Source organism: Clytia hemisphaerica, unplaced genomic scaffold, assembly GCF_902728285.1.
Source record: "Clytia hemisphaerica strain Z4C2 unplaced genomic scaffold, Clytia hemisphaerica genome assembly, whole genome shotgun sequence".
NCBI lineage: Eukaryota > Metazoa > Cnidaria > Hydrozoa > Leptothecata > Clytiidae > Clytia > Clytia hemisphaerica.
In genome coordinates this window covers 506,363-533,388 of record NW_027103918.1, presented here as the reverse complement: position 1 = coordinate 533,388, position 27,026 = coordinate 506,363, and the positions used below count along the sequence as shown (strand labels likewise).

The 27,026-nt window shown below is 35.2% G+C and overlaps 4 protein-coding genes across 4 annotated transcripts; 3 read left to right on the top strand and 1 right to left on the bottom strand.

Moving 5' to 3' along the window:
* The first annotated feature begins 1,891 nt into the window (after positions 1-1,891).
* Positions 1,892-2,776, top strand: LOC136809607 (ankyrin repeat domain-containing protein 23-like). The gene has a single exon (XM_067066149.1). It carries the CDS (start codon positions 2,041-2,043, stop codon positions 2,641-2,643), a length of 603 nt encoding a protein of 200 aa, XP_066922250.1. The 5' UTR covers positions 1,892-2,040; the 3' UTR covers positions 2,644-2,776.
* Positions 2,777-2,820: 44 nt separating this feature from the next.
* On the top strand, positions 2,821-4,632 carry LOC136809606 (solute carrier family 35 member F5-like). The gene has a single exon (XM_067066148.1). It carries the CDS (start codon positions 2,873-2,875, stop codon positions 4,316-4,318), a length of 1,446 nt encoding a protein of 481 aa, XP_066922249.1. The 5' UTR covers positions 2,821-2,872; the 3' UTR covers positions 4,319-4,632.
* Positions 4,633-5,262: 630 nt separating this feature from the next.
* On the top strand, positions 5,263-26,513 carry LOC136809605 (ubiquitin conjugation factor E4 B-like). Its single transcript, XM_067066146.1, is given in 26 exon segments — positions 5,263-5,347; positions 5,514-5,676; positions 8,964-9,154; positions 9,292-9,427; positions 9,719-10,035; positions 10,342-10,442; positions 10,575-10,689; positions 11,012-11,095; positions 11,247-11,306; positions 11,779-11,895; positions 13,540-13,638; positions 13,850-13,936; positions 13,938-14,054; positions 14,395-14,500; positions 14,806-15,041; positions 15,697-15,926; positions 16,268-16,385; positions 16,686-16,803; positions 17,211-17,337; positions 18,070-18,346; positions 18,871-18,948; positions 23,679-23,792; positions 24,179-24,247; positions 24,901-25,006; positions 25,268-25,414; positions 26,022-26,513. Coding segments are annotated over 26 exon segments (3,396 nt in total). The 5' UTR covers positions 5,263-5,323; the 3' UTR covers positions 26,081-26,513.
* Positions 19,851-23,109, bottom strand: LOC136809700 (uncharacterized). The gene is made up of 2 exons (XM_067066237.1): positions 21,517-23,109; positions 19,851-21,185 (listed from the first exon to the last, which is right to left on the bottom strand). Exons 1-2 carry the CDS (start codon positions 23,059-23,061, stop codon positions 19,851-19,853), a joined length of 2,880 nt encoding a protein of 959 aa, XP_066922338.1. The 5' UTR covers positions 23,062-23,109.
* Positions 26,514-27,026: the final 513 nt, after the last annotated feature.

The following is a 27,026-nucleotide window of genomic DNA, read 5'->3' as shown; positions in this document are numbered from 1 at the left end:
TTCGAGGTTTGAAAAAGAATGAAAAGATATTTTATTTTGTTTTTTGGGTCATTGGAATCACGGAAACGTGATCTTTCACGTGATCTTATTTTCATATTGCGCAAATAGTCTGCTCTGAAGTAAATTGGTGAAACGTACAGAATTCTCCTAATTCAGGTAATCCAACCCAAGTATAATCCTCGACTGTCCAACCCAAGTATACGTTAATGGATAGGTGTGAATTAAGATGACTGTCAACCATCAAAACAGATTGCTTTATAATAATAGAGAAATATTTTCTGTATGAAGAGTTCAGTCTATACTGGACAGTACAGTCTAGACTTAAACTCCTATAATCAGGATTAGAAACTAGGTTACCCTCACTTCTTTTATCTTTCTCTTTGCAACAATACAATAACACATGAAATAACACATTGACAAAGTACTTCCTATGAGATGTTTTTATCAAAACTTACAAGAAAAACGAAAGTGGTCCCTTCTACTGATTGCTTCGCAGTGCTCCTTTGTGGAGCTTTTGCAGTATGACCAATAGACCAATTTTTTTCAAATTCTTTCATGTTTATACAGGTTTATATTATAGTTTCATAAACTTTGATGAGGTTTCAGAATATATTTTATTGTTTTGTTGTTTTCTTATAATTTTTGAAAACGAAAGTGAAAAAAATCAAGATGGTGAAATCCTCTAGTCTACTTCACTGGACTCATCAAAATCATCAAAAAGCAAAGATCAGTTAGAAGTAGACTCTAGTTTACCAAGAAGTTGACTTGAAATTGAAAATGAAACCACTAAAAACGAAAGTAAAATTAATCCACACTCCAAATCCATAATCTTGATATCTTGATACAACAAATGAAAATAAAAAAAAGGAGAGATCATTTGTATTAACACTTGACGTCACAAATATTATACCATACAAAATATAAGAACGTTTGCTCGTCTTTGCCGTGATGAGAAAACATTTTGCTTTTTTTCAGCGTATTTGTCTGAAATATTTAGTTCGAAAAAAATTATAACTGTGTTAGCAGGTGTTAGACTAAATAAATAGAATAAATTGAAGATAGCACATGCAAATTACAGTTTCAATTATTTTACCCAGCCTTGTTGCTATGTACTACATATAAGTTGGTCTAATATCGACACCCCTCATCTGACTCTGACACTCTTCTTTAGGGATAGCAATAACAGAAAGGTTGGAATGACTAATTGAGAAACAATTTATTTCTCTATTACCTTTAAAACAAAAAAATATAGTTTCAATAGACAAGGGATGTCAAGATTAGACCAACTTACAGACATTAGACCAACTTACGGTATGGGCTCTTTGTTTTTAAGATTTTAGTTCAAAAAAAGTTAAAAAGTAAGCTTAAAAGATGTAAAAATAATGTTTATACGACCTATATATAAAAAGTTAAATTTTTTCTTCTTCGTTTTTCTTCATGTTCTTAAATTCAAATTTCATGGAAAAAACTAACAGTAAATTAATAAGCTCCTTCCTACCTTCCCATTGATACCAAACTTTTTAAGATTGAAGCATTGGTTGAGAAATAACAAGCAAAGCAAGATTTAGTGCACAGTTATCGTGAATAGACTTTTAGATCTAATTTTCATCACCTCTAGACAGCAGATTTCTTTGGTCTGCAATTTATAGATAAAGGTAGCATAAAAGTTAGTCCTTAACTTGCCTGGACTTTAAGTAAATAAAAGACCAAAAGGTTGTGGTCTGGAAGTTACCCTCGCTTATGAAAGTAAACCAATCCTTGGTATTTTAGAAACCGCAAGTTATGTTTATCACATTAATAATAATAATAATAATGCTATACAAGTTCGCAGGCCACCGTGCGAGCACATGGGCCTCTATGAACCGCTCTTTGTTCGGTTTACAGTTTTCTTAAGATAGAGTTTTTTCCTAGGGCTCCCCCTGACTTTGAATTTAAAGTTTGCATCCTTTAGTGACGTGTTCATTTCTTGGGCTTTCATACAATTAAAAAATTAAAATTTTTCATTTCTAATCACAGCCTCGATAACATTACAATTTGGGAATGTGTGATAAAAAAGTTGATGGAATTAAAGATAGAATATTTAAAGCCTGTCAACAAGGCCATTTAGAAGTTTTGAAAGAACTGTTAAATTCAACTGATTTGGATCTAGATCATCAGTTTGACAATGGAACTACATGCTTACATGAGGTAGTTATTCATAATTGCCAGTATTATGATATGGTGAAACTTCTCTTAGAACATGGCGCATCAGTTAACATGCAAGACTCTGATGGGAATACACCTTTGCATTCTGCTGTCCTCTTCCACTGTGTAGAAAATGTCAAAGAACTCTTAAAATACAATCCTAATATTTATACAGAAAATTGTGATGGTGCGACTGCTGTTGACTTTGCTAGAAATATCAGTGATGATGAAGTAGAAAGACTATTAACTGGGACTGTAATCGCAAAATCAAAAACTAAAAATAGACGAGCTCGAAAAGTTACAAAAAGTGTTAATTCAAAAGTGAAATCCTTTCTACCCACAACACCTATTATGTCACCCTCCATTCTGAAGAAGAGGAAATTACTCCCAGAACAAGAATCCGTTGAACCACCAGCAAAGCGGTCTTGTGTTCGATTTGCTGATTTACTAGAGGATTGAATATATTCTTCTTTTGACATTTTATCTTGTAGATTTTTTTTATGTCCTCATCTTTGTTTTTATTTTTATCTTATCTTGTGAATAGAAATATTTGTTACACATCTCAAAATAATGATCAACCATAGTGCCTAAATTCTTTAACCTGTCAGGTTCTTATTTTTACTTTCAAATTTTCATTCCATTAATTATTTCTTTTTTTCTTTATTAAAAGCAACTGAAATGAAAAAGTATGTCATCAAGGGATCATGGTAAGCTTCCCTTAAAAGAAAAGAACTTGCTCGAGCTGAAGAAATGTAGGCGAAAGAAAAAACAGGAGTTCATATTAGGAGTTATTGTTTTGTTAGTGGTTGATTTCATTTGGGTTGGATCTGCAGAACTAAGTGACTATATATTCAAAGAAAACAAATATGACAAACCTTACTTTACTACATACTTTAAAACTGTTTTCTTCTCTGTTTATTTGATTGGCTTTTGTTTTGTCAGAAACTGGCAGTACCAGATCAAACAATCTTGTACCAGAGGCCTTCCAACAAAGAAAATGTTGAAAGAAGTTTCAAGAGTTTCACAAGGACCTCAAAATGAGCATCTAAGGCAGCAAGCCATCTCATGTGAAACATCAGCCACCTCTACACCTGGATATATTACACCACCAAAATTTGAAAACATGACAGATGATGAAATTAGTTTAAATGGTGATAGTCAAAACAAAAAAGTGAAGTTCAATGATGTTCGAGAAGTACGTTCGCTTGCGAAACGTCATGCAGAAGCACAGATTTTGTCAAGAATGTCCCATAACTCTGTTGAAGAGTTGAGAGGCATCTTACTTTCACTTGATCAGAAGCTTCCATTAAAAGAAACTATCAAACTTTCAGTGTATTTTGTTGTGTTGTGGGTTTTCGCTACCTTGGGTTATCAGGCAGCTCTTGCCAATACAACACCATCAGTCGCTAATATCCTGTCAGCCACATCTGGAATTTTCACTCTGTGTTTTGCTGCTTGTTTTCCCTCAACAAGTGCAGACCGGTTCAATTTTTCAAAACTGTTGTCAGTACTTGTTAGTTTTGGTGGAGTTTTTATTGTTTGCTGGACGGACCCTGCAAAGAAAGATTCCACAGTTAATATTGGTGACTTATATGCCATTGGAGGTGCAATACTATACGCTACTTATCTTGTCTTGATTAGAAGAAAAGTTGGCGAGGATCGTAAATTAGACATGCCATTATTCTTTGGCTTTGTTGGACTATTTGGTGCCTTGTTTTTTTGGCCAGGCTTTTTCATTTTACATTACACTAATGTCGAGAGGTTTGAACTCCCACCAGATCTGAAAACTTGGCTTTTACTGATTCTAAATGCAGCAATTGGAACCCTTCTGTCAGAAATTTTATGGTTGTGGGGTTGCTTTTTAACAAGCTCTTTGTTAGCTACTTTATCGCTTGGTTTGGTTGCACCACTGTCAATGGCGTTTGATATCATTGTACACAAGGTGCAATTTTCATACCTATTTTTTCTGGGAGTTGCACCAATCCTTATTTCCTTTGTTGTTGTAAGCCTTTTGACTCATTACGAGGGCTATGATCCTGTCATGAATTGTTTTTCAAAGATATTTGGTAATACCAAACAGGAGCCCAACCCTGACGAAAGGGAATCTTTACTGGAAAATGATGCAGTTGCCTGATTTTGGCAAAATACAATTCACAGAAGCTGTTCTTTATCTATAATCCCACATCGAAGAGTATATTGAACCTTACAAAAATTGAAAATAGGAAATAAAATTGTTAATAAATTAATATTAATTAATGCATTTTGTATTCAGATAATTCCAACAAAACAGGTAATATATTGTTCTGTTTGGAAAAATTAATAGAAATTCTATAAATATTTTTTTGATAATTCTTTAAACTTTAAGTTTTTCTTTTTGTTATTTTTGTATTTGGTTAATTTAATTTTTTTTTGGGATGTAATTGACTATCTTAATGGAGGAAATTTTTGACAATAATCTAATTTGATGTATGAGTCGAGATTGATATCAAAATGCTATCTTTTGTTTACAAAAAAGAAAATTTAAATCATTTTTGCCCATAACTCAACTTAACTAAATTTGACTTTTTTTGCAGTTTTTCGTCTTTTTGTGAATTGCCTTATGATTAGTTTATTCATGAAAATTTATATTGAAATTTTTAACAAAACTGAACGATTTGAATCTTGTCTTTGGGAGTTTATTCTTTTTGAAAACCCTCGATACCATCTGAATATTGTCATTATTTGGTTTTAAATTTGCAAGACAAAATAAAACATAAAGTGCTACTGATAAAGGTCTTGAGAACTACTAGATTATTGAGAGTTGGGAAAATATTGGAGTTTCATGACATCTCTTATAGTAACTTAAGCCAATTTATTCCATATATCAAAAATACAATTTGTTAATATTTTGAAAGAAAATACTGATTATACATAATCATGAATATGAATAGTAATAGAAGTATGAATTAGTGGGCAATAAATGAAGTAGTGGGCAAGACTTGACTCCCGGTTTTTCCCTCTTTAAGGAGGTATTTATTTAAAGGCTTACACAAGTGTCGAGTACCAATTGTTTATAAACTTTGTTCATTTTATTTTTCTAGTGACAATCAAATATACAAAAAATTAAAATGACACAAATTGGTTGATCATTTAATCAGTCATGAGTGAATTAACACCAGATGAGGTAAAACATCAATTTTCTCAACTTTTCAATGATCTCTATACCCTCATTACCCTAACTTTTCTTTTGTATCAATGGCTATAATAGAGTGAAAAAAAAAGCAAAGAAACTTTTAATAACAAGATAAATTAGTCTTCTCCTAAATTTACTACTCTTTTGTAATTTTCAGATCCGCCAGAGGCGTCTGGCACGTCTTGGTGGTATGTCTCGTGTAAACACGACACCAACACGAAATGATGGCTCATCTGTAAACAACACCACAGCCATTACCATGACACCAATGACAGAGTACATGGAAAGTGTTAGTCCAGCATCAAATAATGGTCTTTACGGTTAGTGTTTCATTTTTTCAAAAACTTTTCTACTTGCAAGCACAGCCGTAAAAAAAAAATAAAAAGCAGCAAGCACAGCCGTAAAAAGTAAAAGGAATTACACAATAATGTACCGGGTGCGACAAAAAAATTTTTCTCTTTGAAACTAATTTTCTCAAAATTCAAAAAAAACAAAAAACCATTACTATTTTATTGGAAAGAAGAAAGATAAACTTAAAATTTGCTGGGTCATTTTTTTTATTTTTTTATGAAGATTTACAGTCCAGGCACACGAGGGCCTCTAAACCAATCTATCGTCTACAATTACAAAGATCTTGATTCTTAGCGCGATGGATGTTCCATCCATGCCTTGGTTAGTTCTTCCTTGAACGCTTTGATGTTAGTAGTGTTAACAGTCTCTTTTGGTAGCTGGTTCCATGCTGTCACACAGCGATAATAAAACGACTTGGTCTGGACACCTCTGAATCCATCGTCTGCAAAGTTTGGTATCAGTTCGTAATCGTGAATTCGAGATGGACGCACCCTGCGAATAAACTTTCCAACTGTGGTGTCCTTATCGTAGAAGTGCAAGTGTTTGTAGATCGGAACCATGTTTCCGAAGTGTCTTCTGAATTCGAGAGAAGTCAAGTCAAGTTTCGTATGGTAGATTACTTAACCTTCTGACCATCCTAGTGGCACGTCGTTGAACGCCCTCAATTAAGTTGATGTCCTTACGTAGTTTTGGTGACCATACAGATTGGGCATACTCGAGATGAGACCGGGCAAATGTTGTGTACAGAGTGAAGAAAGTTTTAAGGCTTAGGTCTTCGAAACCTCTTCTGATGACTCCTAGAATGGAATGTTCACTTGTTTTGATATATGTTTTTCAAAGGATAAGTCAGAGTCTATCAGAACACCGAAATCTTTTTCAACAAAAACATGTTCAAGTTGTTCACCTTTATATTCCAATATTCCAATATTTACCGAGAGTGAGAACGTGGCACTTATCTGGGTGAAATCTCAATAGCCAATCATTTGACCACTTTTCAAGTTTGTGTATGTCTTGTTGGATAGCCAATGATTCCTCAATCGAGTTGACTTCTCTGAAAAACTTCGTGTCGTCAGCAAATAGGAGAATCGAAGACAGCACATTGTCATGGAGGTCGTTGATGTAGATAACGAAGAGAATTGGTCCTGTCAGTCAGAAAAGACTCTATCCATCTCAAGATGTTTCCAGATACTCCATATCCTTTCAGCTTTTTAAGTAGACGGCGATAGAGAACATTATCAAAAGCTTTCGCAAAATCGAAATATATAGTGTCAACAACACTTCCGTCAGCTATACTTTCACAGCACTTGTCCAAATAATTTAGGAGTTGTGGTGGAGCGGCGACTAATGAAATCGTATTGCTTGTTGGTTAGAAGCTTTTCGTCAGTTAGATGCTTCATAATGTGCTTTCTTCTAAATGATTCCATTAACTTACAGACTACTGAAGTCAAACTAACAGGTCTATAATTTATCGCAAGGTTTTGGGCACCCTTGTTTTTATAAATTGGAGTCACATGTGCCATCTTCCAATCTTTTGGTATTGTTCCCTCAGACAAGGTCTTGTTCATGATGATAGTCAGGGGTTCGGCTAGATGGTCAATCAGTTCAACTAACATTTTCGGGTGTATATCATCCGGACCGAAGGATTTACTCACGTCCAGCAATTTTATCTGTTTTCTCATCATATCTTCTGTTATGATGATGTTCTCAACTTGATTCTCCGTTCGTGTAGGAAAGTCGGGAATCGTTCCTGGGGGTTCATTGGTAAAGACGCTGCAAAACTGTTTTTGTAGGATGTTAGCCAGGTCGAGATCGTCGTGTTTAATCGATGATTTGTCATCAGGGTTTTCAAGTAGTGGTGAGACTCTGCTTGATGAATTAAGTTTAGATCTTACATGAGACCAAAATATCTTTGGCTTTTCCTTGGATTTATTACAAATGCTTTTTTCATAAGTCCTGTGGGCCTTTGACATCAAACGATTAACTCTGTTTCTTACAATTGTGTAATTGACACGATGACGATCTCTGTCGAGAGGTGCAGATCTTAACCACCTTCATGGAGCGTTTTCTTTAACTTGATTTCATCTTGAAAATTCTTATTAGTTGGAACTTTACCTTTTTTCCTCCAAAAATCGTTTCCAACTTCTTTCAAACGGACAAATCGATTTCTGAGATGAATGACAACTTTCTTGAACGATTCCGAAAGATCTTCCACTGATTTATTCACGGATGCATTTTTGAAACCCTCAACGTTGGGTCATTTTTCATTAATTTGAAATTGGCCGAAGTATAGATGAACCTTGTTTGCGTAGGTTTGGAGTATGCGTAGCAAACGAAATTGAAAGCCAACGAACTATGGTCACTTTTTCCTAGTGGTCTTAGGTAGTCGAGATTCCTAATTTGGTTTTCTTCGCCTGTTAAGATCAAGTCGATGAGGGATGGGTCATCAGTTCCTCTACATCGAGTTGGTTAATTAAACATGTTGATGGAGATATGCATCTCTCAAAGCATTTAAGAATTTCTCTTCTTTGCTATCCTCCAGATGCGGGGTGGTCCAGTTTTCCCAATTGATTGTTGGGAAGTTGAAGTCACCTAACAAACATTTGTTCGAATATTCCTTGTTTAATGCAATGGACTTGATCAATAAGTTTAGGTTGTTGTTGTTTTCGTTGGAGGACGCAGATCTAGTTGGGCTTCGATAAATGCATGCAACAGCGAGCAAATCTTTTCCTGATAGTTGTGCTTCAATCATGCAAACTTCATTGAAAGTCACTGGAGGCTTGACATCGATTACCAAGTGTTTTATGGAGATATGGATAAATATGACAATGCCACGCCCTTGATCTGTATCTAGGTTAACTTGGCTAACAATTTTGTAGTCATTGAATTCATATTCATGTAACTCCTTCAAGGCACCTGCTTTTGTCTTAGCTTCGCAGATTGCAATTATATGGGGCTTTTCTTCCCGGGCCATGGACTGTAATTCTTTTTTCTTAAACGATGTTAACTGATCTGGATTTGTATAAAGAATCTTCATATCTTTTATTACTTGTTTTGGATTTATTAAGTTCAATTCATTAGATCAGAAGTTATGCTCAATTGAATAAAAAAGTTATTTTCTGAAAGTGCTCAAAAACGATAACCCCGGTATTATAAATGTTTTTTTGAACTTAAAACCATCCCTTCTGGATTAAGCTAAAAGCTTTCCCATTTAAAATTATCCAATTTTATTTTGATTTTAATTTACATAACTTTATAGGAACACCACATATAGAGAACAGCTCACTTGACAGTGGTCTTGGTTCTCAACCAATGGAGGTTGACACTCCTGATGCTATACTAAGTACACCTGTCATTGAGAAGACCAGTCAAGCATGCAAACGACCCATCATGGCATCTGCATCACCAAGAGATGGAAAATTCTCTAGAACAAGTGAAAACAATGGAAAAGTATATTTTTATTTTTCACTTGAATGAAAAGCAGTACTAAGCATACAACATGCATGGTCAATTCAATTTGCTTCTTTTAAAAGCGAAAACTGATAAAGTGCATATTTCACAACTTAATTATTTCTAATTCATTTTAGGTTGGTGTTCAGATGTCAACGATCATCTCTACCATTGGAAAAATTTTCCACGCAAAATTTCAACAAACCACAATAGACGATTTTGTATACATTGAAGAAATTGCACAACAAATATACGAAGAAAACAGTAGGAATGGTATGTGCTTATTTTAATTTATCTCTGAAGAAAAGAGTCACCTAAAAATGTTCTTCTTTTTTCACCCACTACATAGGTCTCTGGCATGGAGAGGAAAGAACTTGCTACAAAAGTAGAGTTTTTTTACCTACTAGGGCTGTCACCTGTGATCATCTACCAAATTATTTACATCTCTCTTTATCAAATATACGTTCTATATAGTAAGCTGTAAATGAATAATTAGGAGGACAATTATTGTTGTTTTAAAGCTTGTCAGTGCATGTCTCATTTTTCATATTTCTTCATTTTTAGTGAAAGCTGATCTTAATGTCCAAAACATCATTCAACAGATTATCATGTACCAAATCTTCAACACTGCAAATCTATCCAAGACAAGCAACAACAGTGACCCTGTCATTCCTATCCCTCCAACTTCAGCAGTCACTTGGAACCAAGATTCAATGGACCCGTCAAGAGCTGACATCACAGACAAAGTTCATGATCTGTCAAATTTACCACTACAAAAGGCTCCTATTGATTTGTCAATTGAGGAGAGAAGAATTGCAGTGCTTCGATTTCTTCTACAGTGTTTCACACGCGTTCTTGATGAGCGTTCCTCAAACCCAAATGTAAGATTTTACGATTAATTTCTATTTTGGGGAGAAACACAAAACACAAATCTCTATTTTTGCTCCTTATGAATTATGTGTAATCTATTTTGGTTTAGTGGGTATTTGTGTTTTTTACTTGGAAAGTAAGCATTCTGTGGTGCTTCTTATCTACTTTGTCTTTTAATGAAGGAATGTCTTCGCCTTCCGAATTGAATTTTCTTTGAGCTTTTGTCCTGATTATGTTTGGGTTTTGTTCTTCTTATAAATTTTGATATAATGTAATACTTAGACGTACTAATTCTAACGTTCCTTCTTTCTATTCAGCGCCTCTCAGATGACAAATGGAAAGACTCTTTAACCAATGCCAAGACCCTCATCATCCAATACGCATTACTACTGATCACAGGAAAACTCACTAACAAAAGGTGTGTTCACAGTTCTTAGTTATTTTCTGATTTTATGCTTTTTAGTTAATCTTCATTTTTGAAATACTCCGACACTACTTCTTAAAAAACGTTCTTTGGAAAATAACTGTTTTCATCCGAATGCATCTTTAGGATGGAGAACCCGAGCAACATCATGTACCAGTTGATGTTGACCGATCAAGAATTAATTTCAAGGACTTTTCTTACTGAATTTGTCAATACCATTTCTAAAAAAACCTTTAATCAGGTATACCATTTCTATTATTGTGTTTGATTTTTTTTTTAATTTTAATAATTATTATTTCAGATTATTTTCCTTCTGTTTTGCCTGGGGAATGAAGCCTTATTTGTTGTCGTTCTTTATATTTCCTTGGTTGGCCAGGGTTATCTAGTGTACCTACAACCTACAAAGATAACTGAGAATAAAGGACATCTGTAATAAAAGGAGAAACTTTTTTCCCAAAAAGCCCAAGTTTCTTGTTCACTCAAGCTTTCATCTGTTGGTTTTTCAGCCGTAATACTGAGTTGTTGTATTGTTTACAATCACATTTTCTTATTATCTTTTTTAGATTTTTACTCCAGTACTCCATTCTTTAATGAAAGACATGCGTAGTGGAAGTTTAGCTTTCGAAAAAGACAGAATCCCTTTGATGGTATGAATAATTTTTACTTCTTTTTCTAACTCCCTAAAAATGCATACCATCAAGCTTTGAACATTTTCCTTCTGAATTTCTTTGCTGTACAACGGTAATTTTATTGTACGCTTTTTCAGGCTTATGCATTTTTTTCCTTTAATGTTTAAAGGTATTGGCAGAATTATGTGAAGTGAAAAGCAGAGATTCCGAAAGACCATTTTGCACTCTGGTAAGTTTCGGGTTAATTAGAATGGAAATAGTAAACTAAATATATAATAATGCCTTAATAAACCATTTGTTACAATAGTAAGTATTAGAGGAAATATGGATTCAAACGATTATGCACTTGCTTTAAAAGATAATAGTGTGAACCTACCATCTGTTTGGAGTACTCTTTAACTCGAACCTCTATAACTCGAACAAGTTTTATGGTCCCCTCAGTTAAAAATGCATTATAAACCATAATCCATAACTGGAAGTTTCCTTAACTCGAACAAATTTGTGTTACGCATGCGTGTTCGAGTTATGGAGACTGTATTAAAGAGTAACGCACCCAAGTCAGGTTGAACCTGAAAGCAAAGCACTTATAGATTTTAGAATTTTAAGTCGCGAGTTTTTTTTATTTATTCTTATTAATAACTGTATTGAACCCATTTTTCTGAATTTCTAAACGTAAATTGTTTGGATTTGATTTGATTTAGATGACGTCATTACCGTCTTTTCTACCGGAACCGATATCAGATGCAGGAGGTCGTGAGATTCAAAAACTGTCATTTCTTGGTTCATTTCTTCAATTTTCCGTCTTTGCTTCTGATGATGTAAGATAATTATTCACTACCCGCTGCATAGTGTCCTCCCCCCCTTCATAAAGGGGGGGGGGACCAATTTTTCAATTTTGGATGGGTGAGGGGGGAAATGAAAATTTGAATAGTAAAGGGGGGGAACATCGAATGGCAAATTTGGTTGGGGGAGTGTGCATTTCTTCATCTTGTGTGTTTATTTTAGGATCCTTATATTCAGTATTTTTTAAAGTGGTTTTGATTTTATTTGGGATTTTAATTTTTCATTTCATTGTTGTTTTAAGTCTGCTTTTCTAAGCATGTTTGTTTACATTAACTCATTTTCGTTCTATTTTGTCTAGTATTCCTTTTGCAGCAAAGTTTTACGTTTGTGTCAGGTTGAAATCCGAGAAATTTATATGAGTATATGGGGGGAACTGATATTTTCAGAATTTTCTGAGGGGAAAGCAAAAAAGAGGGGGGAAACTAAAAAACTGAAAAGTCATAGGGGGCATAGTGTCCTCCCCCCCCCTTTATAAAGGGGGGGGGATCAATTTTCCAGTTTTGAATGGGTGAGGGGGAAAAATGAAAATTTGAATAGTAAAGGGGGGGGGAAAAAGAGGGGGGAAAACATCCATAGTTGGCAAATTTGGTGGGGGGAAGTGTGAAATCACTTCAATTTTATCTCAGCAACCAAGGTCAGTCCACATGATATCATGTGATTAGATCATGATTGAAAATTAACCAATTTTCCTCTATTTTGTCTAGTATTCCTTTTGCAGCAAAATTTTACGTCTGTGTCAGGTTGAAATTTGAGAAATTTATACGGGTATATGGGGGGGAAATGATATTTTCAGAATTTTCTGGGGGGAAAGCAAAAAAGAGGGGGGGAAACTAAAAAACTGAAAAGTCATAGGGGGAAAAAAAAGAGGGGGGAGATTTAAAAAAATCAAGAATTTGGTGGGGGGAACAAACCCTGGAGGACACTATGGGGGGGGGAGAAGGGGAGATTGAAAAATTAGAATTGGGGGGGGGGCAAACCCTGGAGGACACTATGCGCTGTTTCACAATAAGGGGAGTCAAATTTCAGTTGATATTCTATTTGGTTGAGTTGCAGGAGACACTGAGGCCCATCTGTGTAATTATAGACGCTTTCAATGAGGGCCCCGTCAGCACCGTAGACTGGCTACCCAATTCCCCTCACATGGCATGGGTTAACCCTGTCGAAGGTTCGTTCACTTGCCAAGTGAACTGCTGCGAACGGAAATCGAACCTTCAGTCGCCTGTACACAACTAAGGTCAATGACCACTAAACCACAGCGCCACGTGTTTAGTACTAAGTACTTTGCGAAGATTAATTAAGACTATGTTTGAACAGTATGGTTCCATTCTGCTTCGAAACAAAATGAAGTAGTTCTATTGGCTAATTGAAATGGTTACATCAATTCTAACCAATGGAGTGGCTTCGTTTCATCAGGACAGTTTGGAACTGCAATGTATGAGAATGTCCAAATACCCCGTGTTTCAAATCATTCCTCTTTTAGCCTTTTTTGAAACATTCTCATTCTTGCATACCTGTACTTATGAAAAGTTACAGTCCTTCAGTTTGAAAAAGTCTACCTCATTTGAAGATAAAATTATTATGCAGTGAACTATAGAATATTGTAAACCTCTCTCTTATAGCCTGAAGTTCCGAAGAAATATTTCCCCGAAGAACGATCGTGGAATCATGCAACAGAGACTATTAGAGATAATTTGAGAATGGCTCTACAAATAGTCAGGGTACTGTCACCATTTCTTTACAGCCACAGATGGACCCACTCGGGGCCTACTTATCTTTAAACTGTCGGCGAGAAACAAAAAACACCCTTAAGTTGAGGGCTCTTTTTTGATTCGAGTGGAATACAACATCATCCATGACACCAACACAAAAGTTTACCCGCCCTATGGTTTCTCTATCTACACCTTTTGAAATCATCATTTTTTTTTAAAGACGGAGATGTTCAAGATTGTGCACAGTTTATTGATCACCACCTCTTTGAGAGATGATTGTCTACGTTTCTTAGCAGCTGTCTTGACCAGGAAACGCCAAGAAATCACAAATACAAGCAGACGAAAAGTTGCTGGCAACCGATGGGTTCATGATTAATGTTCTTACCATACTACAAAATCTCTTTCGAAAAGTTAAACTCGAAAAGGTAAGATGTTCTGTTCTAAAAGTAGAAAAATATCAGATTAACAAAGCAAATCAAGTAAAAAAAATTTCCACCACAGCTTTTATTAAAACTTAAGTAAGTAAAAGGGATTTTTATGCACATTTGTAGTATATGGTTTGGCCATTGAGATTATTATCAAGGACTCTTTAAAAATTCGAAAAGCGTTTGTTGTGCAATACCGTTTGTGTCATCGTCAACGAATTTAAAAAAACCACTATCCACTAACTATTTCGGACTGACTAACTATAAACCCTGAGATGTTTCTAGCAAGGAATTATGCTAGGTAATGAGTCTTAAAGAGAATTAATTCCCATTGTTTTAGATTGACAGAACGTACGTCGTTAATCCACAAAGTCGCTTAAACATGTCACAATTTTCCACTATCAAATCTTCCAAAGAAGAAATGGCTCAATGGAAGGATTCACTGGGTCAGTAACAAACCCTCCCTTTTATCCTAAAAGCTATATTTTTTACCCCTCCCCCTTTGTAAGTGGCTCCAGCAGATAATACGCTGGAAACAAGGACGGGCCAGAAAATAACTTTGCCGATTAAAGTGTATTACATTGTAGATCTTATAATTAATCAGATTTAATTTAGTTCTACAAAACAGACATGAAATTTTGAAGACCAGCATCAAGTGCTCAAATAAGTTTCCTTTTTTTTCATCTGAGACTAATGTTTCTTAGATCTTTGTATACAACAATAAATCACCTTACTTTTCTCTATTCTACAGATGAAAAAAAGGAACTTTCCGAGTTGAGTTTCTCCACCGAATGTTTTTACTTCACCTACTTTTGTCACCACATTTCCGTCATTCCCGCAATGCGGAAATACATCCAACGAATGCGGGCCATCCGGGATATGAACAAACTGATCACGGAGATCGAATCACACGAATCTGAATGGAAGCATACTTCACTCAGTGCACGAAACACGATGCTACTCAAGAAGTGGAAAGCTCAACTCAAGGTATTAAAAATAAAGATTTTTGGTTTAATTTCAATGAAATAGCAATATCTAACAGTGGCATATATTCTTTGAATATTTTATTTTTTTGAATACCTTAAGGGAACTAATTTTAGTGATAACTAATTTTTGCGGAACTAATATTCACGGGAACTAATTTTCGCGTTTTCGGGTGTTTACCATGAAAATAAGTTCCGCGAAATGCAATTTTTACTATAAACTCTAGAAAACTCCAAAAAAAATGAAAAAATTTCGACAAAAAGTGGGTGTCATCCGCGAAAATTAGTTCCGCAAAAAACGCCAATTTCATACCCTCGCATCGCAAAAAAAAGTTCCGCGAAAATTAGTGACTGCGAAAATTAGTATACCGCTACGTTAAAAAATGTAATAAATCGAGGGTGTGTCTGCTAGCATGCGAAAGCAAACTGATAAATCCGTGAAAAAGGAAATAGTCAGATTCAGATTCAAGCTGGAGTTTAGTTCGGCTTGTGCAGTACCATTCACTTGACATGTTACTTTTTTTCAGAAGAATAGTTTCTATTAAAGAACACCAGAAGAGATTCCTAATTTAAAAAAATATTCTTTTTGTTGAACAATGGTTTTTCTGTTTTCAAAAAAGAAATCATCATCAGAAATCATTCTATTTTGCTTTCCCTAGCAACTTGTTGAACAAGACGTTTGCGCTGTAGCTGGACTGATCGACGAAGAACTCATGAGAAGATGTTTAAGATTTTACAGCAGTTCTGCCAGATGGTTAGTCGACATCCTAACGCAGGGTCGAGGACAAAATGCGGAATTCCCGCTACCCGAAGATGTTCCGGTAGTTTTCGGTGCATTACCGGATTTCTTTATTGAAGATATTGTGGAGTTCCTACTCTTCATTGATATGTAAGTAGAATCTGTCGAGAAGTTGATTTGTTTGCCTTTATAACGGTTTGGTTTATTTAGGTTTGTTTTTTATTCTTTTTCTTTTTTTTTTACTCTGGCTTGGGAAAGCGAGGTTATAAAGGGTGATCATAGAGATAGTGACGTGACGTAGGTTTTTTCTGGAATGAGCCATAAATATTTGGGAGGAAGATTAAAACATGCAAAGCTTTGAATTTACATTTTTATTCCATTATCTTTTACTTCACTGAAGATTGCCATCCTGGATTGCATGAAACTTTGAGTATGAAATTAACTTAAAACTCGTTTTCTTTACTCAAACTAGTATCTTTTTTATTTCGCAGACATTTACCACAGATATTGGACGATCCAGCGATGGACGACTTCGTTCCGTTGATTGTCATCCTCTTGTGTAATTACAACTACATCGCCAACCCTTACTTGGTGGCCAAATTGGTGGAGGTATGAGTCCTTTGTATGGAAATTAGCTTTTAGTAATCAAGAATTTACTAAGAAATCGCAATAAAAGCTGAGTTTTGAAAAGTTTTAATGGGTTGATTTGGAAAGATTTTTGGTCGCATCTTCAGCTTTTAACAGAAAACAGAGCTCATTCTACGATGTTTGTAATGTTGCAAGCTCCGTTTAACGTGTCCCTTTCATTTTCAATATCGGATTATTAAAGCACACAATGTTGAAAAAGGTGGACTTCACCTGATAACATTATAACATAAAATGGATTGAAATTTTCTTTTCACATTCCAGTTGTTATTCGCAATGGATCCAGCCCTACAACCACGCGCAAGAAACTTATACGAAAAATTCGCCAACAATACGATCGCTGAAAATCATTTGATGAAAGCACTCATTAAGTTTTATGTTGGTATGTAAAAAGCTTTTTTAGTTACTTGCTATCAGGCTTTTTACATTCATCGCACCTCTATATCGTCTCCCAGCACTCTTTCCAGCGTATTCTTGTGGTCTTTCAGCAAGTTTATGTATATGTGTTTTTTACGGCGGAGACGATTAGTTCTGATGTTTCTAAATCTTGACTAACTGAGGAAGACGGTAAAACCATCCTCAATTTTGCGAGTGAAAATCGCTTCAGTCACTCCACCGTCCCAAAAAGTGCAAATACATAAACTCGCTATAAAGACCTCGAGGAACAATATAAATTTTCAATAACAGCCATCCTTTCAATGGGCACAGATCACCATAACAAAAGAATTTAAATTTATTCTGAAGAGTACAATACTTTTGCTTCAACTGCTGTTCATTTCTCTCTTTCAGATGTTGAGTCAACTGGAAGTTCGAATGAATTTTACGACAAATTTGGTATTCGCTACCATATTTCCATCATATTGAAAGGTTTATGGAAACGTCCCATCCATAGACAAGCATTTATTTTGGAAACAAAGTAAGACCAGGCTTTTTGGACCTACCTGGACGTCCTATAAGTTCACTTTTGTTCATTCGTTCGTTCGTCCGTCTGTTGCCAACTTTTCTCGAGATTGGCTCATTTTTTTCAGCTTTTTGGTACAAAGACGCAAAATTGCAATGCCTAAAATTGTTTTGTTTTTTTGAAATTCAAAGTCATAAAATGTACATACACACTCCTAAGAACTCTTATAATTCCTGGAGCCGTTTCAGTGTTCCCGAATAGTTATCATAAACTTTGATTTTGTGGTTTGATTGTTTTTTTGGTTCAGCATGTTTAATAGTTTTTTGTAAATCATAAGCTTAATCCGAAGACCCACAGATTTTTTGACACTATGGAGCTGGGAAAAGTTGGGAAAAGAACTTTGTGATCGCTTTTTGTGTCAGTGTCTTAGGCTTATTCGCTATGTATAATCCGACCAAGAACTACACCAACCAGCCAAAGCTAATTAACCTTGAAATCTCCTATAGTCTAGAGCGTTGTTGTACAGTCATGAAGGTGCTATAAGAAAACGATAATTGATAGATCTTCCCATGCCACCAAAACCCTAGAATAAAAATACGATAATTATTACGGGATAAAATTAATTTTTCATAAAGCTATAAGAAAAGTCCATCAGTCTTCCATACTCTACCCTGCTCTTTCTTAAATTTAGCCGTCTAGCATTCCAGACAAAACATGCTCTAAAATCTTCTGTATCTTTACTTTCAGTGGCGATCATTTCACACGCTTCATCAACATGTTAATTAACGATACCACATTCCTTCTCGATGAATCTGTGGACACGCTCAAAAACATTCGAGACACACAAGAACTGATGGCCAACACGACCGAATGGGAGAAGTTACCGCGTGAGGGTAGAACGTCCCGGCAACGGCAACTTGCGACCGACGAACGGCAGTGTAAATCATACCTTACACTAGCCTCTGAGACGGTAGATATGCTGCATTATTTGACACTGGAAATCAAAGAACCTTTCTTACAGGAGGTGAGGCTTTTTAATAAATCTTTTTTACCATAACTGATATTTAAGACTCGAAGCTTATTTTCGTTTAAAATTCGTATTTGTATTATTTTAACAATAGCACGTCTTGAAAATGACTTTTGAAGTTTAATAACAATTCGCTAAAACATGGAGTTTATTCTTAAGCCGCCCCCTGAAACTAAACATTTAATTCTCATCGCAATGGCCTTCCGATAAATTTTTACCTTGGCTTGTAAGTATAGCTTTTGGATGCAGGGAAATTTCTTTCACCCAGTATACAACGTGTCCTTTAAAGTGGAACAAAAAATTCTCATGATTTATAGGGATTCTTTTTCAAAAACACGAGTTTAATTACCTTGGGAACTGAATATCTATCTCTACTGAACAAAAGAAATTCCATCATATTCCAATTTTAAGATATAAACTTCAGTGAAGTAATCAGTTTTGAGGATTTTACGTTTTATTCTGTTCTTTTTTCGGACGCTACCTTAAGGGAGCTGTACACGTTTTCCACTTTTCTGTTTTAGAAATTAGCTGAAAGGTTATCAGTGATGTTGAATTACAATGTCAAACAATTTACTGGTGAAAAATATCGAGATTTAAAGGTACATACGTCAAAAAATATAATTGTGTTTTTTAATTTTTATGTTTCCTATACATCTATCCGCAGACACGTGTTTCGTCCTTCCCAGGACTCATCAGTGCGGCTCGGGTAAGCATAGAGGTATAAAGAAACAGGAGAAGTATACTATTGTAACCATGCTCGCCCTACGATTAAAAAAATTACGAGGTATGCATGCTCATAATCTCATATATCGTGCATTTTTAATGAGTTCTTTTGTTGATAGGTGAAATCTTATTGGCTTATTTCAGTTGTAGAAATTAGATGAGACGAGATCCATTGTTTCTGACATTGGTGTAAGAAAATATTTGGATTAAAAAAGGCCTGTAAACTTTGCAATCCTTCATCAAATGACAAGATTTTTCGATCAACATTTTCTTCAAGGTGAACTCTATTGCTTAATACTTTCCTCCAAAATTCTCCAGCGACTTTTTGTCCACAAATTGGGTCTGAAATTGTGTGTGCTTATAAAGAACTTTTTATTTTCTGGCTGGAGAAAATATCTTTTCAAAACAAAATTTAATGGATGACAAAATTGAACGCAAACTTATTTCGTGGAGCTAAATTTTATTTTATTCTCGTATAATTAGAAGGCTAGAAATCTTCGATGCTGGTAGTAAGAATGTTCAGAGAAAACTTGAGTTCTACTAAAAAGTCATATTTCATCGGGCGAGCCTAGAATTTCTTTTGATTTATTACATAAAAGAAATCAAAAGACTTTAACGACCAATTACGGACAAATTCATCTCCTGTCTTTCTTTATACCTCCATGGGGTAAGCGAGCATGGACTGTTGTTGTCACCAGAGTGCTCAAAACACTAAGTGTTGAGCTTCGCATAATCGCTTGTGGTGAACGGAGAAGCAGAGCTTGCTCCTCAACAGAGTCTATAGAGCGCTCGAAGATTTGAAGTTCTTTCTAAATGCCCAAACGCTGAACTTCGAACCTTGGAGGCGGCGTATATCGATCTTCGGTGTTCGCAAGTTTATCTCAAAGAATCTTATCAGGTCATCTGACATAGGAACATTATTCTGTTTTTCCTTTCTGTACTCTTCTAAAGATCTAGCAAACACGGCCCGTAGCCATCCATAATTGAGGTACTTTTGGTTCAGCAGATACAGTTTCATTTGTTTTTCTCGCTCCATTTTGTCAAATTTTATTACTGCTACGTAGTTCTCATTACTATAATAAGTTGATAAACTGCAGAAATCTTCTTGTATGATCGAATGAAAAGTCGAACTGAGTAAGTCTAAATCTTCTTCGTCAGCATCAAAAGTGTTCTGTATCCTAACAAGCTCTGTAATCATGAGCAACAAAAATTCACTCAATGAAGAAAAGATGATTTCTTTAGACGGTGCATCCCCTAATTCTGAAAATTTCATCAAAGTTGTCTTGATAATAGGTAGAAACTTCCGAAGCCACTCTTGTTTTTCGGTGAAACGAAGGTGTTCGCTAATCATTCTCTTAGCACAAGATTTGAAGAGAGCCATCAGTTCATTATCTGTAATTGAAATTCTTAACAATTTTGAAATTTGGTTGAAAGGGAGCTCCTGATTACATGTGTTTTCTTCATCTTGACCAACGATATATAAACGTGTTGTGCATCTCATGATCGTACCAGAACCAAACTTTTCAAGTGAATATAGATATCCGGATGATTCTTCTCTCCAGATGATCGTTGGCCATTCAAAACCTTCTACGTTTGAGGGTGATGTTATCAGGATATTACCGTCCTTCAACCATTCATAAGGGTTGTCACTTCCCCCTAAAAAGTCGTCTTCTCCATTTCTCATGTAAAACTTGTATTGTTCGTTGATATCTGAAAATTCTAGCTCCCAATCTGTTATAATTAAGATACCCCCGTCGGTTTCGTTCCGTGCTTTTGTTACAGCTTCTATGATAGAGTCTACATAGTCTGTTGGTGGTCCTGTGGGAAAATTTGTCGGTGGCTCTTCCAAACTATCTGAATAGTCGCACAACTCTTTCTCGGCTTTAATTTGCGATGTCTTGACGATGCTTTTACTGTTCCGGAGATTCAGCGATAGTTGAATAGACTGAAACTTGTTTCCATCAAAATGCCTTCTTTCCCGACCAAATGCACTTAAAGCAATCCAGCATACGTCAGCATTTTGAAATACTGATAACTTGAAGGTGCTACTTTCTTCCCATTCGTCAAGAAAAACAGCTTTTTGCATTGTCATTTGTTTTTCATCAAACTCCCTCTATGGAACAAAAGAATGGGATTTGAAGTGTTTTTTTTTTACTTTAATTCGTGTCATTTTGTTGTACTTCTAATTCTTTAGGATTTTGATAATATCAGGACAATAAATATTTCAGCCGTTAAAGCTGACTGTAGGAAGGAATGACACACTAAAATTTTGAAATCACTGCTCTATAAATGCCATAGATTCAGATATATCTTTCCTTGTAAACTCCAACCCAGTCCACTCAGGCTTCTAGTATAGATATTCCCTGCGATTGTTAAATTGTTATCTCCATACTAATCTGAATTCAGAAACAGTCAGAAAACCTTGAACTTTTTAACTAACTTACCTGACTCCCGAATGCATATCCTACTTTGATTCCATAAGGTTCAAGTGTTGTTTTTCTTTCATGATAGAGTAGCCCTTCCCATGCTACCAAATAAAGTACACTTCCTCTGTATCTGTCATCTTTGCTCATCATGATGGCCTTTTCTTGGAGGAGAAATGATTTCCCTGTGCCAAAACCGCCATAAATGACCAGTTTATTGTATCGAGGGTCACTGCTTGTCAACACTGGATGCTGTTTTTGGGAGTAGAAAATAATGTTCTGACTCGACGACAACGAATCGATAACTTCACTTACATAATTGATCCAACACGACGAAGTGATTGGTTTCTGCTGGTCTTTCTTTGACACGTAGATAGTGAAAACGATTATTTTGAGAATTTTCTTCAGTTGCTCTATAGGATGTATAGAGGGTGTCTGTGAAAGTACTTCTGGGAATGAATCTATGATAATTTTCAACCATAACTTGATGTTTGTATCTTTGCTTATATAATGACGATTCTGAAGCAAGAACTTATCCTTTGCAACGTATATTGCTGGGCAAAAGGTCCATCCTTTGCCAAGCTGATCACCTAACCTCTCTTCGAAGATTGAGTGATATTTATCGAGTTGTTCGAACGGTCTCTTGCTAGACAATTGTGTTTTCACTTCGATTCCAATGATCAGTTTTTTTGACCAAGAGAAGATGAGGAAATCAAATTCTTGGTGTTTCTTGTTACCCACATCTGTCATGAAAATCGCTGATTGTAAAATAACAACATCTTGCAAGACTTCGTCATTCTTAAGTGTTACAAGTTCTTCAAATAACTTTCGTTCTACAAATTCCCCTCTCTCTGATAACTCGATATCGAAAAACCATTTCATTGTAGGGTTGTCTGGCAGATCTTCTTCAATGAGTGTTTTCATCAGACTTTTGGTTTTCTTTCCTTTAAAAGCCTTCAAAAGTTTGGAATCAGGCTTGGTTAGTTTGATTTGCTTGACACAGTCACTGATAAAAGTATTGCTTTCCAAAGTCGTTTCAGGCAAGGTCACATTCTCTTTCCCCAATTCTTGAAATACGAGATACTTCACTTTGACGTTTTGAATCCAGTTCTCGAATGCTTTCTGATCGATCCTTTCTTCGTTAAAAGCACCGCCCATTGGTGTTTGTAAAAAGTCAACCAAAGCTTTGGTGAACCAGTCCTCTGGTGAATGCTCTTGAAGATTTTGTAAGCTTCTCCTGACATTTTCTTCGATGTTGTCATCCAGATTCGGTGATTGTTTGCAATATTGGTTGGAAACGAACTCAGGTGGAATAAAGATGGCCTCATTGTTGTCTGGTTGGAAGAGAAAAGACTCGCCATACTCCCTTTCCAAAAGATATTCTGCTGCCTGAATTGGATCGGTAAAAACTTGCCCGTTACCCAGATTGAATTGTGTGATTTGATGAGAAAGTCTTTTCTGTGAAGTTCTTATGATTTGTTCGTATAAAGATTTTCTTGGAGTACATTTTGTGGTGTCGATACTCTTCGGTTTCAAACTCAGTATTTTTCTTCGAAGCTGTTCCATCTTACGAAGATCTTTTTCACTTCTATTCTCATCTGTTATTTCGGCGAAAAAAAATATTCAAAAAAAATCATACCAGCTTGTTTTTATTATGAGTTTCCATTTCAACGAATAAGTAAAGATCCTTTTTAAGCTTTTCAATAATTTACATTACTTTGATTTGACTTAGCTAAATAATTGATGGTTATATATATATTTCAAACCACAAAATTCGTTTTGATAGAATAGATTTTGTTTTTCATCGCCGGTGAAAAAGTAATGAAACTAATTTACACAATTTACTTATTGCTTGTTGGAAATATGGGTAAATTTATTGATACACGTGTTTTTTATAAGAACATCCAAAATTTTTGAAGCCTTCGGATGTTCTTAACATTTTTAAGCCTAAAAATGTTCTTAAACATGTTCTTGATTTCCCCATTTTGTGAGTATTTTGTTCCATTTCACTAAGAAATCGGGTGTTTTTGAGTCCCCAAAGCCTTAAAATGTTCTTAACTTGCTCTTAAAATTTTGGCCATCGAAGCCTTATTTTCTTATAAAAAAAAGCATGTACCAGACATGTGTTCTTGGAGGTAGTAAAACGTTTGAAATATCAAATCTCTTCACTTTTTATTTGTTAGGTGAAGAAACCAGAGAAATATGGTTTTCAACCGAAGATTCTGTTGGATAAGATCACAGACATCTACATTCATCTCGATTCCAAACCCTTTGCCAATGCAGTGGCTTCTGATGAGGTGAGTTCGTTCTTCTGTGCCCTGGAAATTTTGATCAACTCTGAATATTTCTCATCCGTAACGCATGACTCGCGTTGTGTTCACACAAACGCCGGATTGAAAGTGAAATCTATCGCAAGATCTCGAAAAATATGACACGTGAAAACAAAGGAAGGGCTAGATATAATCCGTCATTAATACAGCGCAAATCTTGAGGCTTCATCATTTCTTGCCTTTAAAAGGTCTTTAAACTCTTACTTTACTCATTTTATGCTACATTGAGTGCAGTTCAGCAATTAATAATTATTAATTTTATATTACGTGTCATATACACCATCCTAGACTACCAACATTTATATTATTGGTGTTTTAGAATCTTGTTAATTTCATTTCTGATTCTTGTTCAGCGTTCATACCGGAAAGAGCTGTTCGATGACTGTATCAGCTTGCTACAAAGAACTGGGTTAAAAAGTGATGTAGGTTTATCTCTTTTGTGTCAATTTAGAGCAACTTTTGGTGATAATTCCTTCAAATACGTCGCGTATTCAATCCCTTTAAACAAGGAATAGCGCACCTTTTAGAGCGACTGAATCATGGTGATGAAGCTGCAACGTTTTAAAAGCAATAGGCGTTTTCAAAGATTAGTTTGAATACAACGACTACCTCGTTTTGAAACCATTACCAAGGTGATTAAATCCCTTGAGCCTTCAAGTGTTGCTTCGGTTCTGCTTCGGTCAGTCGGGGTGATCCGAAAGCAACTCTCTTATTCTTCCTGGACTGCTCCACTCATCCTTCTCCGTTAAAGCCGAGAACTTAATACAGAGCTAAGTTTTCTATCCCCTATCCCTTATTAAATATTATTCGACGCACGTAAATAGTGACATTTGATTGGCTAGTCTTTAGTGTCCCAATATTCGAATACATATATTCTGTGGAGGCTATATATCCTTCTTCGCACGCCCGATATTTTTTGCATATTGGAATCGACTTTGTCCACTAACTGTTTAGTGTCAACTCAATGTTTTTCCAGTTTTAGTTTAGAAATTCTTACTTCTTTTGTGTTTTTGTCTACCCATCAGATGAAGTTATATAAATTCTTACTTCTTTTGTGTTTTTGTCTACCCATCAGATGAAGTTATATCAACTGAGAGGATTTACAGACATGGTGGAGGAAATATACATTGAGAACAGTAAAATGGCTCTCGATCTGGACGATGCGCCTGATGAGTACAGAGGTTTGGATGAAAACATTATGCTGTCAGATTGTCATTTTTATTATAAGCTATATGCCGCTTGTATTGTTAGCTTCTTAGAAAGAAACTTTCCCGGAAAGAAACTTTTGCAATATCCGCAAATAAACGAACAACCTGCCTCTAAATTGAATGGTATCCGAGGTTGTCGTGGTTGTCATCTTGATTTTCAGACGATTAGTAACACATTCGTTAATTGTTTTTTTAAGTAGCTATTCCTAATTATTTCACCCTTTTCTTTTCCAGACCCTCTCATGGATACAGTAATGTTGGATCCAGTCCTTTTGCCCAGCGGTACCATTATGGATCGGTCAGTCATCGACCGTCATTTACTAAATTCAAATACCGATCCTTTCAGTCGGCAAAAGTTGACCGAGGATATGTTAAAACCAGGTAAGGATGATTTAAACACTTGTAATTGAATTGTTGATATATTGGTCCTCAATCCTCAGTATACTGGTGATTTTGATCTTGCTTTCTCAAATTGTTCGGAGAAAGTTATACGAATGAGAGCTTTAACGGGCTGATTTTTTAAGATGTTTGAATTTCCCTAAGAATGAGCGTATCATCCAGCGGCTCATCTTACCTTTTGGGGGGCTTGTTAAAGTTTTGCCCAAAAACACGTATTCCGAGTTAGCTATGTGGGGTCGTATAGTGACTTTGGAAAGTTTTTCCAGGTCTAGTTTTAATATTGACTTTTGATAAGGTACACGGAGAACTTCCAAGTTCACTTACACGCTTTTTTTATAAGAACCAATAAACTTCGGCTCAGGCTAGGACTTTCTTAATTTTTTTTGAAATTTTGAGGCTTTAATGTTCTTACGGTGTTCTTAATCGCTTAGTTTATTTACTGTTAAAATATGTTCTTATCAAGTAATTTCTTAAATCCGAGGCTTGTTCTTGGGATTGTTCTTAATTTGTTCTTAGGTCTTGTTCAATTTTCAGCCTTATAAAATTGTTCTTGTAAACTTTTCTTAACTTTGTTTGTTTTCTTTTTTAGTCCCTGACTTGAAAGCCAAGATTCTGGAATGGGTTGATTCCAAGAAAAACAAAAATTGAAGTAGTTAATGATATACTAAATAGTTGACCTAATTTTTTACCTGAAATATTTTACCTGCATTTTCAGCAATTTTTCTGTTGATGTTTACAAAGCTTAGTTTTACCGATAACTGCAAGACATTTTTTAATGAACTTCCATAATTTGACAATGTCCTTTATCTCAAACGGTCATTAGAAGTGTTGAGTCAAGCTGGAGTTTTTACAAGTTCTTTGATGACTCTGTCGGTCGTTAAATGTTGAGACAAACGATTTTATTACTTTTTCTAAAGAACGCGTCATCCCTATTGTTTAAAAATAACCAATCAGTTAAGCATCTTGTAAAAACTCCAGCTCATCCCGAAGTGTTATAAGATAAAAGAAGAGACGTTTTACGATCTTTGATTGCAATTTATGTATGAGAAAAAGAAAAAATTATTTATTCCTGAAAAAAGTATTTTTTGTCTTGTTTTTTATTTTATGTTTAGATTTTTAACCCTTTATAAATTTAGCTGTTGTTTTTTGTTTCAACAAAAAAAAATGTTTTTTCCGTATGTGTGTACTGTATTCGGATTGATTGATTGATTGATTGATTGATTGATTGATTGATTGATTGATTGATTGATTGATTGATTGATTGATTGATTGATTGATTGATTGATTGATTGATTGATTGATTGATTGATTGATTGATTGATTGATTGATTGATTGATTGATTGATTGATTGATTGATTGATTGATTGATTGATTGATTGATTGATTGATTGATTGATTGATTGATTGATTGATTGATTGATTGATTGATTGATTGATTGATTCTCAAGTACTTGAGTTTTATAAGTATGTTGCAAAAATATTAGTTTAGGCATTAGAATTTTTTTTACCTTTTTAACACAACTTTCTCTGGTGTTCCTGTTCCAAGATTGCAGAGTGAAAGCTATGACTAAGAATTTAATTTTGTCACAAATA